The sequence below is a fragment of the Parus major genome, chromosome 4A, assembly GCF_001522545.3.
Source record: "Parus major isolate Abel chromosome 4A, Parus_major1.1, whole genome shotgun sequence".
NCBI lineage: Eukaryota > Metazoa > Chordata > Aves > Passeriformes > Paridae > Parus > Parus major.
In genome coordinates, this window is record NC_031772.1 from 2,582,449 (window position 1) to 2,602,310 (window position 19,862).

The 19,862-nt window shown below is 40.1% G+C and overlaps 1 protein-coding gene across 2 annotated transcripts in view; it reads right to left on the bottom strand.

Annotated features, from left to right (window-relative positions):
- The window catches only part of PCDH11X (protocadherin 11 X-linked), a 429,361-nt gene that overhangs the window by 230,879 nt on the left and 178,620 nt on the right, over window positions 1-19,862 (bottom strand). For both annotated transcript variants that reach the window (XM_019006551.2, XM_015626720.3), the window contains one exon: window positions 1,816-1,887. In XM_019006551.2, the coding sequence (XP_018862096.1) occupies window positions 1,816-1,887 (72 nt within the window). The remainder of the gene's footprint in view (window positions 1-1,815; window positions 1,888-19,862) is intronic.

Here is a 19,862-nt window from a genome sequence, read left to right on the forward strand (position 1 = left end):
TCATCCCACAGCAGCTCTCAGCAGCCCCAGCACACAAAATGATCTTTTTATTGTTATTATTAAGTAGACACAAGTAGCGAGTCTCTCCCTTGTGTGCCGTGTGGGGGATTCAAAAAACTTTGATGGAAGTAACACCTTTTTGTAGAGAGGAATTGGCTTTGCTCGTGGTTCATTCCAGCAGCTTTTAAATACATTTCTGCTCCTTTTAGAGTTGGGAACCATTTGCTTTATGAGCACCATTTGGATCATTTGCCTGTTGCTCATAAAATAGACAAAGCTTTTATCCATGCCATGAATTTTTACTCACTTTATACAAAATACCTAAGGAGGGATTTGCAGTGGCCAGAATTACATCCATGAAAGAATTAACAACTAATTTAATTTTCTGCTACAATAATGGTTCCAGCAGTTTTTGATTTTGTTGATTACACTTCTTCTCTCCAAGAAATAAAAAAGCATATTAGCATTAGCTTCTTTGCATGTATTTGTTTTAGAAAACAGACTACTTTTTAAATAAAAAATAAATAGGAATGACAAAAATCCTCTCAGAGAACCCAGCCCCAGGTGAGGAAATGCTGTAGGGGAGGAGACAGGAGCCCAGCAGCCCCAGTGCTCCATCAGCTGCTCTGATGTACATCAGCCCTTTCCCCCAGTTTGTTCCTGCACATGAAGGGTTAACACAGGAGCAGGGCCAGCCCTGCAAGACTGCACATAAACATTATTGACTGCACACAAACATTATTGAGTGCACACACAGATCCATGGGGCTGCACTGCTGCCATCAGCAGCTCCCTGCATGCAGGGTTTGGGAGCTTTGGCCGTGACCCACCCTGCTGTACCTGGGAGATTTTATTTGGGAAAGAGGGAAAATCCTGTGCTTGGGACAGCAGAGGCTGAGGGACTTCCCTTTACAGACAGACATCTCCTCCCTGCGTGCACAGCCATAAACTCCAGGGATCTGTGACTGCAGGATGAGTTTATCACTTGGGAGCCTCAGTGTTTAATCAGCTGCACAAACTGTCCCGGGGCACAGCCAGCATCGCACCAAGCAGAGGGAAATGCACCCAGCCTTGAACACAGCTCTGAGGGTTTCTCCATCCCCACGCCGTATTTCCCACAAGTTTTGGGAGTGAAGAGGCCTCTAGGACAAACCCAGCTTCTAGGATTTTATATTTCACTGCTGCTTTCTATCCCTCACACCACCCCTGAAGCCACATATCCCATGTGCAGTACAGTGCTCTGATACACGGGGAACAAACAGTAAAAACAGCTCTGGAATCCTGCACAGAAAACATTTCTATCAAACAATTTGCTCAAGTAAAGGCCAAAACATTCAAACCCATTCTGTGTTAAAGATTACATATTAATATCCATGTTTCTTTATCACTTTTTTTGCATAATTAATTATTGCTTCATTCTTGGTTAAGTCCTCATGAAGCAAAAGGTTGAGGTCTCAAACCTCACTCTCAAAATGACAAACATCCACCATTTCTATTCCAGATGCCCACAGTTTATGGACACACCAATCAAACCATCAAAGTAGTTTTGTTTTGTCAAGTTCTGCAAAATTTTTTTAAGCACAAGCTGAAGGCAAGATAACACTGACATTTTTCCCTTAGAAAGACGCTCAGAGTTCTCCTCAAAGGGCACCACCAATAGTCTGGGCAGCCAAAACCAAATCAAATCATTTTGACGTGTGATAGAAGAACCACAGAGCAACCTGTTGCAACATTTCTTTGCAGATTATTTCCATGAATACTAAGAGAAACCACCACTACAGAAAAAGAAGTGATCAGAAAAGTTGTTCCAGCCTACCTGTGGCTGAGTCCAGGGCTCCAAGGTTGTTTCTTTCAAAGGAGTTTGTGGCCTTCCCACTTCTTTTGTGTGCTTTTGGGAGAGAAAAAAAGATGTGTCAATGCTATGTTCAGTCAGCATTCAGCACTGATTTGAGGGAATAAAACAGGTACAAATTCCATACAATAATGTATCAAGGCATCAGGACTGCACACATTTGGAGTAGGCTGTAGGTAACTCTTTCTTTTTCCCTCTCAGCTAAGTACCTTTAGAGAGTTTCTGTATCCTTCAAGGTGAGGGGGTACACACCTTCATCTGTGTGTACAGATAAAAAATTCAGCCAAAAATATGAAATGATTTGCCACCAGAGTAAGGTTCAGCAGCAGAAATTCCGAGGGAACTCGGCTTTGGTTTCTCTGCTGTTTCCTGCCCAGGCTGTGTTATGCTCAATGTAGCTTAAACAGAGACATCAAAAAAGGAATTTTATGGAAAACACTTTTAAAGGTTGCATTATTTGGGTGTGGAGCTGTGTTTTCAGATGAGAGCCCTTGTCTTTCCTTCATTTTCAGAGCTGGAGCCAGGAGACTGAGAAGTTAAAGGTTTTCTGTCTCCCCACTCCCTGGGGTGTTTTAAAACAGCCACCCCAAACCAAAAGTCCATATGATCAAATAGATTAAACTGTTCTTCAAAGAAGAAGCCCTCTGATTCTTCACATTTTTTTTATAACACCAAACACCCTGCAATTACTTATTAACATCTAATTACTGCAATAAGAAATGCATAAGATTTTTGGTCACTGGGACTGAGCATTGAATATGTTGTTGGCACCTTTGAATTTGCTCCATGGGTGCTTCCAGTGAGGAAATTTTACACGTTGTTGTAAAGAAATCAAGTCTCATATTTCCTTTCTCCCCAAATTTTTGTTCTGTCATAAAACAGAAACAGTGGAATTCGTAAGACTAAAAGAACAAAAATAAAAAAATCCTCTGCTGAAATGCTTTTAAGTAGTAGCAGGATTTTCCTCCTCCTGAAATACATCTCTAATGTACTCCCCTTTGAGCACTGCCTTTGACAATAATGCAAATACCACATTTATCCAGGCCCCACATCAGAGTGATCTAAATGCCCACAGAGACTGCAAGGATTGACAAAGAAAAGGAGAGAGATGCCATTGGATTTTTTTTGTCATTTACAACAAACTATGGCTGGTTAAAAGGAAGCATTGTTTTTTAAATACAGAATTTGTGGGCGACTTCAGTTTTCACAGAGTATTCACAGGGCTTCTTTCAAAAAAAACACCTTATTAAATGGCAATTGTGTTTTGGCAGGTTGGATTGCCTGTAATAGTAGATTACAAGCAATAATTTTTACAATTTTTTGTTATCTTATATTTTGGGGTAGCAATAGAATACGATTCATTCTTGAAATAGAACAATAAGTGCATTTCAAAAGAAAAAATAAATAACCACAGATTTAGAGAATGCTAAACAGAGTTAAAATGAATGCATCTGGAAAGGGAAAGTTGTGTTTTTTGTGTGTTCAAAAGCAAATGTATTCTACCTTATAATCTTGCTTTAATCATCAGCCATCAAAGGGACCCAAACACACAATGAAAATTATTAAACATGTCAATTGTGGTGCTAAAGATACCATAATAATTCCACATGGGACAGCCTGCCAGGAACTGATGTTAAAAATCACATTATTTCTTGGGAAATAGTTTTTCTTGGCATTTCACACCAGCTTTTTATGCAACATTTGTCCATTCAGAGAGCAAAGAGAAAAATGAATAAACAAGTGTATGATTATAGAAGGAAAACAGATGCATTTAGGTGAAACAGCACTTAAAGTGATTGAGTAATGCTGGAAACCACATTCTAAAATTTAGACATGAATTAGAATCAAACTTAATGCTGAATTTTATTTAGACTGGCCCCATTTACTTGCTGAAGTTCCCCCTACCCTGCACCTAAAGAGACTCTCCCAGCCCACTCTGTAGATAAAATACCAGGAAATAGGGGCAGCAGAAAGAGTGAAAGCTGCAGATTTCAGGGTAACCAGGCTGCTCCTGGGGCACAGGGAAGGAGGACAAAACCAAGCTCCTTTATCCCTGCAGATTTCCTCACACATCTTTGTGGCTCTCTGATTTCCCCGTTTCAGACCCCACTCACTCTGCAGCGTGGACAAACGCGTTCCACGCGGGCTGTGGGCACACAGGGGACAGCTGGCACCCAGCCACTGCCTGCAGCAGGGACAAGAGCTGTTGGGAAGGTAGAATTAGAAAGGAATTATAAATATGACTCTTTAGGCAGAAAGGCTAAGGAAGAAATACAAATGAAAGCACGGTTTGAATAATTCAAAGAAACTGGTCTGGTATTCCAGAACACCTTCTGTCCCCCAATAAAACCAAGCTGAGACCCCTCTCCCCAGCCTCATAAGGAAAGGTCTGAAGGATCCTGAGATAACTAAAAATATGCAAAAACAGTGATTTCTATAGGTCACACACAAATGTTACTGTATTAGTACACTTAGAAAGATTGGTTAGTGAAGGAATAGAATATTCAAAGGTATAGGTTATATAAGTAGTTGTACAGGAGAGCTCACTCTCTTTTTCCCAGCTCTCACTTCTGTTCTGCTACTCTCTCTCTTAGCAATCTTAAGTCTTGAGCTCATGTATTCATATTTTACATATTTATTTAATATTTTACTTTTGTATTGTTCTCTCCGAGCCTGCTTTGAGCTCTATCAGTTGGTTCATAGCAGGGTCTCTCTCTCCCCCACACCCTGAAATAAACTACAAACACCTAACTCGACTGTAGAGGTCTCAAACCATACACCCCAAAGTGTCTCTTACAAAGAGGCAAATCCTCCCCAGCAGCTGCACCTGTGCAGGTGTGGTGGTCCCTGCTCTGAGCTCCTCACTCTGAGGAGCACACACACACTGCTGATGGATCACACCAGCATCACCCTTCCACAAGCTCTCTCCTCCTTTAAACAGAACCATGTGGTAATGGGGAACAATCCTCCCAGGAGCTTCTTCCTTCCAGCACAGATAAAGAAGCTCCTACTAAAACTGGCAAGTTTTTGGAAGCCTTCATCCCCTTGTTTTGCTCTTCCTGCAGCTTCCCCAGCTCCTCTGAAGAAACACCAGACTGTCCCCACAGTCTTTTGTTCACGTTCCCTCCACTTCCTCAGCTGAACATTTAAGTTCCACACGCAGAGGAGAATTGTGCTCGTACTGAGATAAAAGACAGAGAGAGATTTCAACCTGGAGATGGTTCCAGAGTGCCATGAGAGCTCCCTCAGCCCTTGTGCACACACTGAGCAGGGTTTCTCTAGCAGGCAAGCCTGGCTGGTGGAACAAATGAGGTTCTTTCCACGTTTGAAGAACCACCTGTCACTTCTGTAACAGCCAAGTGCTGTTCTCTGAGCATGGGGAGTACCTGATCCTGCTCCTGCCACTCCTCCTGAGAGCTCCTCCTCTGCTGGAGCTGAGGGAGAAATGTTTTGCTCTAAATCATTACCCAAAAAGCTGTGTCCCTGCTGTGGAACAGGCACAACAAAACACAAGGAATCACACAAAATCTTGGTGGCTGTAAAGGTTCCCTTTATCTCTTGAATCCCATTTTTGCAATAATTTCAACTGTTCCCCAAGGCCAGGCAGTGATGTCTATCTCTACCAAGTCCAGTTTTCAGGTATTTTCAATATGAAAAAAGTTTTGGTTTGCTGAGCCATCATACAGCCAGTCCATCCATCTCCACCTGACCATCTAAAAATTATCCTGATCAATGGTGTTTTAATCTATAAAGTCCAGCAACACAACCAGGTTGTAAAAAGACTGTGCACAAACTATTTCACTGATATTTGGAATTTCTTGTCTGGTTGTAACAGGAAAATAAAGCTTTAATATTTAATCAAAGCAGTTATTAAGTATTTTTTTAAGGGGAAAATGAAACTCATCATGAATATTTCCTGTTGTTTATTAGGAGCAATAAGTTAACAAACGTATAATTACTTATGACAACTTGGCAGGTAATATCCAGGTTTCCAAAACCTACCAGAGAAAATGAACTGCAAAACAGATTTCAAAGGTTATGGAAGTGTTCTAAGTCGAATATAATTTTTGTCTTTAGTGATGGATCTGGATGCTTCAGAGTGGTCCTCACTCTGAAACATGAGAGGAGGTCTTCAGTGCATCTGACATAATTCAAACCAATTAGGTTTTATTCTAATACTAAATCCTGGATTTGTTCAGCTGGATAGATGTTACCTCCATCCCATCCTGCTTCTCTACTGACAAGTTTTTGCTTTTCTTCAAAGCAAATCTTGACTGAGAGTTAAAAAGGAAAAATAAAAAGTTACAACATGACAACTTTGCTTTACCTATTCTGATTTCTGGAAAAGCCTGAGAATTATCTAAGCAGATACTAGCAGCAGTAATTCTAATGGTTATTGATCACTGTGAGCAGCAAAAGCAGACTGAAATTCCAAGATAATACCATGCATTTTCCTCTGGTGCCTTAGGAAACTGCTTCAGCAGCATTAAAATTGTCTGACTCCAAGTGTCCCACTCCTGCACTTTGCAGCAAAGGAAAAAAATAAAATACAAAAAATACTGGATGAAACAATCTTTCAAGTTGAAAACTTCTAGGGCTTGAAGTGAAATCTGGGAAGTGAACAGCAAAAGACATTTGGTAAGTTGTATATCAGCCATGTTACATTGTCATAATATAGTTGGGATTGCAAATGTTTATCTGCTTGGGGCAGCTTCTGTCTGCCAAAAGCTACAACTTTAGATGGGAAGTGCATTCTTTGCTATTTTTCTGTTGCACATTTTAATCAGGAAATCAGGTATGCTGATTTTACTGGCCAGGCAGAACATCTTTGCACTGAGACAGAGGAGCCCTGTAAGCCTGAGGAGGAGATTATCTCTATTAACAATTCCTCCCTCTTGTTTCCAAGTTGATTTCAGGTAATTGGATTCCTGCAGTCCTCTCCTCCAGCCTCCTGAGATCCTTCATGTGAAAGGTGAACAGAAGGGTTCATTTTTGTGATAACAGTATAAGTTTATGCAACAGATTGCTGAAACAAATTATTCTATTCTGAGTTACCAAGATTCATATATTTATATATAAAGAAAGCCATAGGACAGCTGAAATTAAAATGTCAATAAGGATTCCCATGGGAAGGTTTTTGCTTTGTGTTCAAGAAACAAAGGTCTGCCTTTTGCCAAAGGACAGAAATACAAACAAATATACAGATAAGAATCCCTTTGTGGAGAGATCAGCCCTGAAATGTAACTTAGGAGCGACAGGAGCCATCAGCTTCCAGAGTAAACAGCAACCTGGAATCACCACTGACAGCTTCCACACTGTTTTGTTTTGCTGTATCAACTACAGCTCCATCTCTGAAAGTACCAAAATGCCCTGTGACGTGGTTCTACATCCTCCCAGCCATTCCTTGGGCTGAAAAGCCACAATTTAACACAGCAAGTCTCTAATGGTGCTGCCAACAGGCAGCTTTTACCTTGCAAGTACCTCTTGGGAGATGCAATAAATCACCCAGCACACATCCAGCATTAGGATGTGATTTCCAGAGGTGCAGCACACCCACAGCTGTTCTGTTATTCCCACAGGGAAATCAGCCCTGTCCTTACTCATTTCCCTCTTTTGTTCCCAAACATCTCTGGGCAAAGCTGGTGCAGGGCAGAGGGATGGAAGACAAAGGCAGGGTGAGGGGTGGAGCACACCAGGAATGCTCAGAGGTCTAACAAAGCCTGACATGAGATTTGCCAGATGGTTCTGTACCGGATTTTGAAACTTTAAACTAATCTTCGTTTAAGAGTTTTAAAGGCTGTATCCCTCTTATAAAGCCTCTTGCTCTTTTGCCTGGTTGATTCTGGTAAATTATAGATCAGACTTTAGAAAACTGCTTCCATGAACAGCGGCTCCTTAAATCTCAGCTAAACTGAGCAAGAAGATTACATGTTATTATGATGTAGCACAGCAGGATTTTTGTACAGCAAACATAATGATGTAGAGAAGGATAAAACTATCATTCTGCACAAGGAGGTCATCCACAGAAGAACAATGCTCTTTATACAGCAGCCAGATTCATCCCTACATGGTGAATCTTTACTGGGCAAAAGCTTTTTCTTAATGGTTCTGTAAGGAAACCCAAGCATAAGCAAAAAACCCGAATCTGCACTTCAGGATTCGACGCTCAAGCGTTGCACCACAAAGGAGATGTCATTAGGGAGAAATTATTCTAAATACTACTAGAAAAAGTAGCTATTTCAAGGGCAATTTTAGGGTAAATGCATCTTGTTGGTTTTATGCAAGGAGAAAGGATTTCCTGCGAATCCCAAGGGATATGTCAGATAGTGTATGTAGCATTAAAAATTAAAATGCTCACTAATCTTACACGCACATATATATATACTTTTAATTGTAAATCAAATCCAGTTCATGTGGAAAAGAACAAAGGAGGGTCACTACACTCTTGTGGAAATTCTCTCCACCTGCTATTTGTACTTGCCATCTTTCTCAGTATCTTCCCAACTAAAATTCTAGTAGAGAGAATTAGAGAGTTTAGACATCACACAATGACAAAGTTGAAGTGGGAACAACAGAGAATAAATCCAGTTGTTCAACAAAAAGCAGTAGTAAAACTGTAAAAAAATCAAGAGACTGAGACCACCAAGTCTGCAAGCAAAAACAGGAATTTGATACTAAAATTGTGGCTTATCAATTTTTTTGAACAGGTGATGCAAATGCTGAAGTCTATTCAGCTCTGAGTCAGCAGCCTATTGAAATTTCTCTAATTTTCTTTTCCTCTACACAATTCTGAATTCAATGCAGTAATGTCAAATAACCTCTTTTTTTTTTTTTTTAATTGAAACATTATTTTCTGCACATGAAAGCTTTTGACTTAAAAGCAAACAGGTGTGATATTCACAGTCCTTAGCTTTTTTTCAAAATGTCATGAACAGGAATTAAACAGATTTATCCTAAAGCTTCCTGTAAGAACAGCAGCATTTTGAAATGCCTAAGGAAAATGCCTGTGAGAGTGTGCTAGTGAAGACTGTTGCACAACTGATTTTATTACATTTAAATTACAAACAGAAACTCTATTATCCTTCTGTTTTATCTTGCACATCATTGCTTATAAGCTCAAGCAAGTTTCCCAGATTTCCAATATGATAAAGAAATTCCTAATCAATGCACAGCTAAAGGCTTTCTGATATAAGAACAGAGGATTTCCCACAAATTCAGATAATCCTCAAGGAGAAAAAATTACTTCAAATTTCACAAACACTGAGCTTTTTTAGTTCATATATGTAAAAATCTTAGTGGTAATAGCTGATAAAATATGCTTACGCTACATGTTCTGGCTTGAAAGCATTTACATATATAAAAGTAATGTGACATCAGATGCTAAGGTTTTCTTACTTCAAGTGAAAGAGGGGGGGAAAGAGAACATAATATCAAACAGCTTGTTTTACTTGCCTGAGCTCTACTTAGCTTTTAAAGAACGAATATAAATGTACACAAATCCGTTTTGTGACTGGGTTATAAAGCATCGTGTTAAAAATGTAGTACACGTTAGGAAAACTACGAAATTTTATATTCCCGCATATTTTCCTCCAGAGTTGTTAAAACTCACATTTCTTGTTATATCCTGTCATAAACATAGTTTCTCTTTCTGTAGGTTTATTCAGGAAAAGCAGCAGAGCCCCTGCCCGGATCCACCTTGTCCAAATGTGGGGTTTTGTTATTTTTTTAGGGCTTGTCATCTTCTTTCTCTATGGCATGACTAAGTTACACTTTACAGAAACCCAGCTTCTTATAAAGAACATTTGCAATTTAAATTGCTCTTTCTCTCTGAACATTAAGTCTGAATTGGATAAAGTTGTTAAAAGCTAAGGCTTTCTAGTTTTTTTACCAATCAAGCAAACCCAAATTACATTATCAGAGCCAGCCAGGAGCAGCGAGGACCTGGATGATGCAGAAAGTCCTGAATGGGAATCTCACCAATGATTACAGCCAGGGGAGAATGGCTGACCAACCTCCACACTTTAGGCTTTGAAGTGTGGCAGAGCTAAGGAAAATGTGCCACCTTAAATTAGATTTTTCCAGAAAGTTGATAAATAGGCTTAGTCATAAAGAGCAGCAAGACTAATCTGCAATTCTCCTGACATTAGACAACATGATCTATAGAAGCCTTGTTGGATCATCAGTTCTTTTCATTTGATGTCATCCTATTTATATTCCTTATCCCCAGCTGTGACTATTCGTCTTATAAAGTATGTTTGATTTTTTTAGTACATATTGTAGCTCTGAGTGTATGAAGTAAAATAAAAAGTCAGATTGTTCTTCAGGTGGCAGGAGAGTGTCCAGAACAGGCACTCTGACCATAAATAATCCCTCAAGAGATAAAGAAATATGTTGGGGAATGCTTTTATTGCTCCTTATCATGACTTTGAGTAAATTATTCAGCCTCCATCCTAACCTATGGCACAGAATTCAGAGTGGATGCAAAGAATGTGACTTGTAAAAGAGGCAGGAGCAGGGGGAGGCAGATGGGAGTCCCCAGGGTCAGGGAGTTCCGAGGGGCTCCAGCTGCTCCAAGGCGCATCCGTGCAAGGAGGATCCATCACCCACTTAAGCCAAGAATGTGGGCTGGAGCAGCACAGCCTGGGAAAAACACACAGATATTTTGATACTTTACATGTGGTCAGGATAGAGCCCAAAATCTCTGTATTTTTTAGTAAAATCCATTAAAATGTGTACTGCACCAGCAAGGAACTGGTGCCTGTCAGCCTTGCTGCTGCTTCTTCCCTTCCCTTGGACAGCTCTGCACATCAGCCTCCCATCAAGAAAAACAATAGATATTCTCTTTCTCTTAATGGGAAAGTGCCATCAGAGATGCCCACAAAGCCCCACCACATTTCCCCCAATACTCCTGTGTTATGCCAAACCCATCCTCACTCTTTGTTAGAAATCCCTTCTGAAGTTACAGGAAAAATTCTACCTTGATGTCACAGGTTTCACTACAAAAACTACAGGTTTTGTAGTTTGCTGTCAAGAGAATAGTCATTTCATTTCAAGAAGAATAATAAATTTATAACCATTGGGTTTTTTTCAGCTAAACATAAATAATAACATTAGGAAATTATTTTTCTGGCTGCCCTATATAATGTGTCTGCTGTGCTGCCTTTCTGCAAGGGGAGGGAGTATAAAAGTCATCAGAAGCCTCAGCAGGCTGGGGAAGCTGCACTGAATAAAGAGATTTTGGAAGCCCTGACAGACTGAGGCCAAGGTCCAGCAGTGCCACAATTTCCCAGGCTCGTGAGTGGCTCCATAACTGCAGCAGATTTGTGTCCTTGGGGCATGGAGGCAGGACAGGAGTGCAAATCAGGCTCTGAGGCATTCTCAGTTTGAGGCTCTGTTCTTTGGAGGGTTTGTAGACCCTCTCAGGGATATTCAGGGCAGTTCTTATAGCACAGATGTGTTATCATTATATTCTAGATATCATTACAAGACTCCCTGGCTCAGATACTGGGTTGGCTTTAAATGTTAAATATTAAATTTAAATGTTAAATATTTAAAACAAGAACTACCTCTGTTTCTTCTGTGATCTTGTCCCTGCTCTGACCAGGGTTGTGCTCAGAGCAGGGTCAGGCAGCAAAGGCAGAGGTCACTGCTCCCGTGGTGACCAGCACTGAGTGTCCCCCACAGCAGATGAAGCCATACAATGAATTTAAAGAAACAAAGCTCACCTTAAATCACCCTCTTGTTTATTCTGCAGAAAATAATGCATCCTAATGGATTAAGGAAAACAATGTCAATATTGTCACTGCTGCTTGTTTCCCGGAGCTCTTATACTTGTTTAGGAAAATGGCAATTTGTTTATTAGGGGCAATTGCTTTCATTCCTCCAGATGACAAATTCCAGGAATAATTTGAGCTTTTAGAAAGAGTTAATGAGATAAAAATCATTAGGACATCATTCTGATGCAAGGTGAAGGGTTTGCATATCTCACATGAGAGTTCTGCAAAGAAACATTTGGAACATATGAAATCAAAAAACCACAGAATGTGCTCATCCCTGGATTTCTAAACTGTTTATGTTGAATTCTTACTTGTCTTAGATTAAGCACACATTCAGTGCAATAACATATGGCAGTGAAATCAGATATATTAGCTGTTTTTATTAAATTAAATACTTTTATTAAAGTGTTACTCTGCCCAGATGCAACAGACTGGGAATAACTTCACTTATAGAGATTTCTATGCAAGTGTTGTATGATCTTCTCTAACACCTATGATGTATGTATTCCATAAAAAAAAACACTCTTATCTCTGGATTTCAGCACTAAATGCACTCATGTAAATTCTTCAGGAATTCTTAAGGAATATGAAACACTTCCACAGTTTTCATGACAGTGACCCTTAAATCTTATGCTTTCTTTTTTATTATTCCAGTTTGTACTTCTCATAAATTACTCACTGAAATGAAAGATCTGAACTTGCATCAAGTGACTTTCCTAGCGACAACAGTGGCTCAAGAATCAATGAAGAAAAAAAACCCCAGGAAACAAAAAACAAACCAAAACTCCAAAGCATCAAACCCCACAAAATAACCCAAAATATTCTGGCTCTGTATTCTTCATTTTTACGGACTATTGGAATTTCTAAATTCAAGTACAGCTCTATATTTTGTGTGAATTGAAACGTAATCACCGAGAGAAATCAAACAAAGCTTGTTTTGAACAATCTAAATAAGGATTTGTCCCACAACCCTTTAAGTATTCTTGTCATTTCCATTACAATGTAAATAAGGATAAAATACCTTTATTACAAGGATGTAAAGATGTTATGATAGATCTCTACACATATAAAAGCCTCAGCATTCAAAGGTAAAAATAGTGTTTTTCCTTTCTTTCCTCCTGCAGGTTTATCTCAAGGGGAGCAGTTGGAAGAAAGAAGAGGCCGTGTAACACGTGTTGACTGAACCAAATGGAATTTTCCAGGCAGGGACGAGCAGTGCAGACAGGCTGGCTGTGCTCTCTGGAGCTGAGAGCTGCTCAGTATGAGTGAAGTGGAACTCAAAAACCCAACATCATGAACTTTTCATGTCCTCCAAAATCCCCGTGCCCAACTCTGATGCAGCAGCGGCACAAATAACCCTCAGCAGGATTCCCATCGGCCAGCCCAAGGAGCCTGTGCTGACAACAGCCTACAACTGTCAGCACATTTTGTTTCTTGAGCAAACAAAGAGTTGGAATAAAAAGGAAAATGAGAAGAAGGAAAATGTCACTGCTGCTCAGTCAGTGGGTGCTCAGAGACACTGCTGATTAACGTATTAACTGAGGAGCCCAAAAGACAAACCTTGTGAATCAGGGAATGAAAAGACATTTGTTCTCCTTTGTAGACAAACACTGATTGTACTAGGGAAATTTAACCACTGCAAATATAAAAATCACAGCTAAAATAATTAATGAAAGTGCTAAATGACATGACAAAGGAGATGACATGAAAGGGTTCCCTCAAAACCACCTGTATATGACACACAGCAAAACGAGCACGTGTCACGCGACTGATGTGAGACAAAAGATCAGCAGCGGTGGAGGAAGACTTCTGGAAAGCTGGAGATCAAATAAAAAATGCAAAATTATTTTCTGTGTTAAATATGTATGTTAAACATCAACTGCAAGACAACAGACCTAATCCTGCCTTGTCCTGAATCCTGAGAGTGAGGAATTTTACATAACCTTGCATCTTTTTTCATGGGTATTCTTAAGGAAATATGCTACATCAGTGAGTTTTTAGTCTCTTTTTAAACAATCTTAGCAAGGACAAAAGCAGTAAATAGAAAAGTTTCATATTATATTTCTACTCTTAACACTCAATGAACCACATTACAAATTCAGTTGTCTCTCTCCTTGTACCCAACTCATCACACAGAGAATACACACTTATAGATAAAATACCAATAATACAGAATTCATATTTCAACTTCCATTCAGATTATGTCTCTAAATCTATTACATTATATAAATATAATATCACATTAGTAAAAAAATCAGGCAAAAAACTACTGTAGAATTAACTTTCCTACTTCTCTACACAGTTTTCCTACATTTACCCTTACTTTAAAGAAATGGTCTACTCTATAGATTTAATTGATATTTGGTTTAGAGAAACAAGTTGATTTCAGACAAAAATCAGTGTGGAAGAATCTTATTATAAAAGGCTAAAATGGCTCTGAAGGAAATTACACTGCTCAAGTAGAGCCTTACAAAAGTTTAATATGATATCTCAACCAGAAATCAGACCAGTTTTAAAAAATTGTAGCATTTCCCTCCCAGAAATGCATTTGAATTTGATTTTTTCCTTTCTCTTACTTTCTCAGTCCTATGACGCTATCTCCAGTTTATAAAACCTCTTCAAGCAATTCTCTGCCAACAATTGGCTTCTTTAATTTACCTCTATCATAAATTCCCAACCACCAGAGCAGACTCTTTGCTGCTTCAGATCTGCATTTAATTCCACATCCCTTCCTTTCATTTCACAAATGTCCACCTTTATCTACATCATTTTACTTTGGGGCATCATTTAACTTAGTCCTCCCTAGCCAGGAGTCCTCTCAGACCCTCCCACAAACTTCTGGCTTCAGTAAATTGATTTGCTGTCTCCTCTAACTATCCTCCACAACAAATCAATCCTTTGACTCTTGCAACTTTTCTGCAGCCTCACCTCTTGCCTGCAAGAGGAAAGCTGTAATCACCCTTTATTTGCATTTCTCCGTGGCAATGAAGAAAGATTGATTTAGGATTAAGCATTTGCCATCACAGCTGGGTTCAGGCAGAGCCAATTGACCCCTCAGTCCTCCCAGTCTCGTTGCCATCACTTTCCATCAGAGCTGGAACTTGCTTGGAACACTCAGACTTTGCTGCTACACACAAAGAAGTTCCTCAAAAGTTCTCTCACACAGACTGACATCCACCACAGCAAGCACTTCTCTTAGGAAATGCCTTTCCATCTCATACTTTGGGAATATTTATTTCACTTTGCTCCATTTGCCTCGCTATTAGAGTACAACAGAAAAGACAAACAAAAAAAAAAAAAGGAAAAAGAAAAAAAACAAAAACAAACAAAACCAAAGAAACACTCAAAAAACCCACACAGAACAACTAAAATCCCCCCAGTACCTAGGACTTGATCTCAACTGACTAATGACCAGAATCAGTCATGCAAAAATACAGTTAAAAAGCTCTGTTTTTTAAGAGAGTAGCTTCTGTTCCTCAACTATCCAGACCATAATTAAGACTGAGCTGCCCAGACTTCTAGGAGCAAGTCTATAATTTCATATGAGATGTTTTTGTATTCTGGGAAGATCACCACATCTTCAGGAAGATCAGAAATGAATCAGGTAGGAAGACAATGGATACAGATATGGTAAATGTATCTCTCTGACAGAAACATTAGAATAAATGGTGTTGTTCATCTTAGAAGAAAATGAGAAGTAGAGGATCTGTGTTCTGACACCCAGGTGTATTCGTAGGTCCAGTAAGTGATACAGTAACTGCTCACAAAATTCCAGTTGAAGAAGTGGGGAGATTAAATTAAATTATTATGTTGGTTTTCTTTTCAAGATTAATTTTGTGCACTGTTGGTTGGAGTGCTGAGCACATCAGGGATTTCACAACATGGCATTAAGGAGCAACAATATTCAGAGCTATAATAATTAAGACAAAATAGACATGATCTCCAGAGAGAAGTGCAGAACCTTATTTTCCAGCACCTTTAAGCTATTCTAGGCTGTGGGAGTGAGATCTTTATAAGTGATAATTCCACCCTATGGCGCTTCCAACACATTTTTCATAAACAACTCACATTTGCCCGTGTTAGTTCTCGTGTACTTTACAGTTTTAGCAACACAGCGCTCCTTGTTGGTGTGGATTTGCATTTGTCCGCACACTTTGGACGTGAGCTGGCAAACCCTGGCTCATCCCCAGGGCTGAGCAGCCCACAGGGCTCCTGCTGACAGGGCTGTGCCAGGATGTCACCGTGTGTGAGCTCCAGTGCCCTCATTCCCATCACCCTGGTGAGGACAGACCCGCTGGGGCAGGGCACAGCGCTTATGGATGCTAAATTCTGACACTGCCTGTACAGATTACAGGCCGCAAGAGCTTCTCAGGCTGGCCCTGAGAAAGTAGTCTGGGAAAGACATGAGAAAGAATTAAAACAATCCTGAGGAACACAAAACAGCCTTGCAGGTGTTGTTATGTGTTCCTTGTTTTCCTTGCAGGAGAAAGTCAGGGGGGTGGTGTACCCCACTGACCAATGATGGTAATGTAGCAGTTTACTAACCAATAAGAGTTTCCTTTCTGTACTTTCCACGTATGTGTCTATAAAGCAGGCCTGCAAGCAATAAACTAAGGGATCCTCTTGTTCTGACTCCCTGAGAGTCTGTGTCGTTCTTTTCCGGCCGTTCCCAATCGGAACGACACAGCGCTCCCTGGTTCTCACCATGGCCCACGCCCAAACCGCGACGGGATCGCGACCACGGCACCAGCAAAACCTGTGGAGTCACTGAAACACTCAACAGCTGCCATCCCAGCAGGATACACGGCCTGGAAAGCTGTGCCTCAGCAATAATACAGGTAGTTAAAGGAGAAAACCACTCGGTAGGAGCAGGAGATGTGTTGTCCTGCACTTGTGGAGTGTGTGATGGTCAGCATTCAACGCCACGTCCTAAATAAATAACATTAGCTTGACTCTCAGAGAAACCAACTACAAGTTTCATAAGAGAAAGCTCTAAGTTGCAATAGTTTTAACATGAAGTTAAAAAAAAAAATAAAAAAAATAAAGAGTTTCAGAGAATTTAAAAGAAAGATAAAATTAAATGTGCTGGGGTGCTAAGGTCAGCTCCCTAATGCACAGCACACATTCACTAGCGCAAAAAGCTTTTATGGTTTCCTGAGGCTCAACGTGCTCTTTGCTGCTTTTAGATGTCAACAGGTTCATCCTAACCGTGCCCTCAGCATTCGAAAATCACCCCCTTCATTAGCAGCCCGTGCTGTGCGAATAAACCTGCAGAAGTTAACCACAAACACCCTGTCCCCAGCACAGCACACACTCCTGAGCTGCAAACGTGAATTCCTGAGACTGGCCCAGAGGGCACACCTGGCACAGAGATCATCTCAGTGAGACTAAAAAAACCTGTGCTGACCTTGGCCTTGTGAACCCAGAGTTAAAAGTTACTGACAGGTTCTCCATCAGAATCATTAACTGCTCCATAACTCAGAGGAAACAGGAATTGCAGAAGATTCCACCCTGGAGCACGTCCTGGCTGCTCTCCACAGCTGCTCCACACAGATCCAGGGAAAACCACAATCCAGGGATTTATAATCCACTAACAGCCCCCCAGTCTCTGCTGCTGGGGATAAATCCAAACTGACAACGCATTTCCAGGGATTCTTCCAAAGCTGAAATAGTTCCTCCTTCCTGCAGTGCAGAACTCTGTGAGAGAACAGACTCAGCTCTGGGTCAGGGTCATTATTCTCATTTCCAGATGAGGTATCTCTAGCACAGCAAATCCATTCCTCCCTCTCTAACCCCGTTTTTCCAGGCTGCAGGTTTGCTGCCATTACAGCTTACACACAATCAGGAATGTTTAGGTTTCTCTCATGTAAATATAACTATTCAGTTGAAGCCACCAGCCCATGAAAAAATTGTCTTGTGCAAGGAAAAGTATCTTCTGGAATCTGATTTTTATGCCTTTTTTATAAAAGCTGTATAAAGGGGGATTTTTTTGTGAGATTCCTCCCAATTTAAAGCAATACTATCAAATCCCACACCTGTAAATATCCTCTTTTTTTTTTTCTTTTTTTCCTTTTTTTTTCCCCAGAAACCCCAGAATACATTCCCATTTGCATGGAACTTGCACTGTGGAATTTGGCAGCACGACAACCACACTTTATAGAAGTTGTCACCAGGAGACTTGTTCTGGCCAGAATAAATTTGCTCACCACAAATGGGTATGTGCAGGAATGTCCCACCAGCAGGAAATGGCTTTGTCTATACCCAGTGACAACTGTGGTCACAAAGTAAGAATACTTCCAACCCCACTGAAATTCTTTGAAATTCCCTAGCCTGCTGTTCTGTTTGTGTTGGAACAAACCCAAACCTCTCAGCCCAGATCTACTTTCCCAAGGAACTCTCAAAGCTCATCGTTTGTGCCCAATATCTTCATGAAACACAAAACAAGCAGAGATGTCTGTGCTGCTGTTTATTGATGTTATGTCAGCTGCTACTGGGTGCCAGCACACCATAAAATATTAATAATTTTTAAAAGACTATGGTTTATTTTTTTTTTCTCCTACAGGGTATAATACAGTCTGGATATCAATTTATGAGTATTTTATCAATTATTATACTATTAGTATAATAATTGATAAAATTATTATAAAACCACTACTTAGAATTAACATTTATCCCTCTTTTGTACTCTATAATTTTATATTTATATATATATATATATATGTGCTCCAGCTTAGGTAATGAAGAGTGCAGTATGTCAAAGTTAATAAGAAAAGAAATATACTAAAATTCTTAATTGTACAAAAACAATTTCATCTATCTCAATTACACAACTATTGTGAATTTCAACATCTCAAAGCTCCAAAAAATTTTTGGGGTTTTGTTTTTTTGGATATTTTTTGTTTAAATTAAGTAACCTTCTCCAGTCTCTCAAATTTTAAATGCCATAGGTACAACATAATTGCACAACTGCAAAGATGCTTTATGATTGACATGACACTAATAGTCCTTGTGGGTGGATCTTTATTTGAAGAAAGAATGAAAACTTTGTTTCCTGGCTTTTTGTTCAGAAATCGCTTGTTGTGGGTCCCTTATTTTAAAAACACATTTGAGTATTTTTCTCACAGCTTTTCCTCATTTTGAAGCTGAAGACCTTGTTCAGCACTCCAGATAAAGGACAGCAAGTAGGCCTTTTATTGAACTCCAATGATTAAATTACTAAACAAAACCTTCTTGCAGTGAGAGTTGAAGTTCAGATGTTTATTTCATTTCTCTCACTCTCCCATCCTTTTAGTTATCTATTACCAGCCATCTGGATTAGCACCATCAATAAAAACTGGTTTGTGCCGTTAGGCAGGGGTCAGCATCTTGAAGAGACTCTGCATCTAATTATATAGATTTGCAATTACAGCTGTGTAAAACACTTAACATCCACGTGTTAAAGCTATAACTTAGAGCCTGTACTGAAATAATTACACCAGTGAATGCCACTGCATGCTGTTCCCTGGAGATAAGGAGAGTGGGATCTGCTCACAATTACTGTCCTGACACCTGAGGAGACATCCCAGCCCAAATCTGGGGATGGCATTGATGCTGGGGAGATAAATCAGGGACTCACATCTCCCCAGCCCTTCCTTCCCACGAGGGACCCACCCTGAGCTCCCTCCCAGCACCCTGGAGCTCCTCTCACCCTCTCTGCTCCCTACAATCCCTTTCAGAGCAGAGGATCCAACACCAGCTTCCACCTCCCTTGTGTCACAGCCATCCAGAGCACTGGAGAGGAGAATTCTCAACACAACTGGATCAGAAAGCAACAATCTCCAGGGTTTTCAGCTCAAGAAACCAGTGAGAAACTTCCCAAAGCCTCCCAGTAAGAACAACACTGCAGTTACCAAGCTGATACAACATTTTAACTCTCAAGTCTTTCAAGAGCACCTGGAAACCTTCAGAAAGCACTTCTGATGCCTGCCAGGATAAATGGCTCCAGTAAATACATTTTAGAAGCTGAAAGATAAAGATCTGGATTTCTCTTTTTTCTGTCTCTTTCCCCCTCCCCTGCTGATGCCTCCAAAATACAAAGACTCCCAAGACTCAGACTGGTGGAAGCCACAGACTAGGTTTGGTTTCTTTACAAGTCTGCTTTTAAGATCATTTTTTTCTCTTTACTGGTTTTATTTATATGCTTTAGCCACTGAGCTAATTCATCCTCACAAACAAATAGCATCCACCTTCATTTTC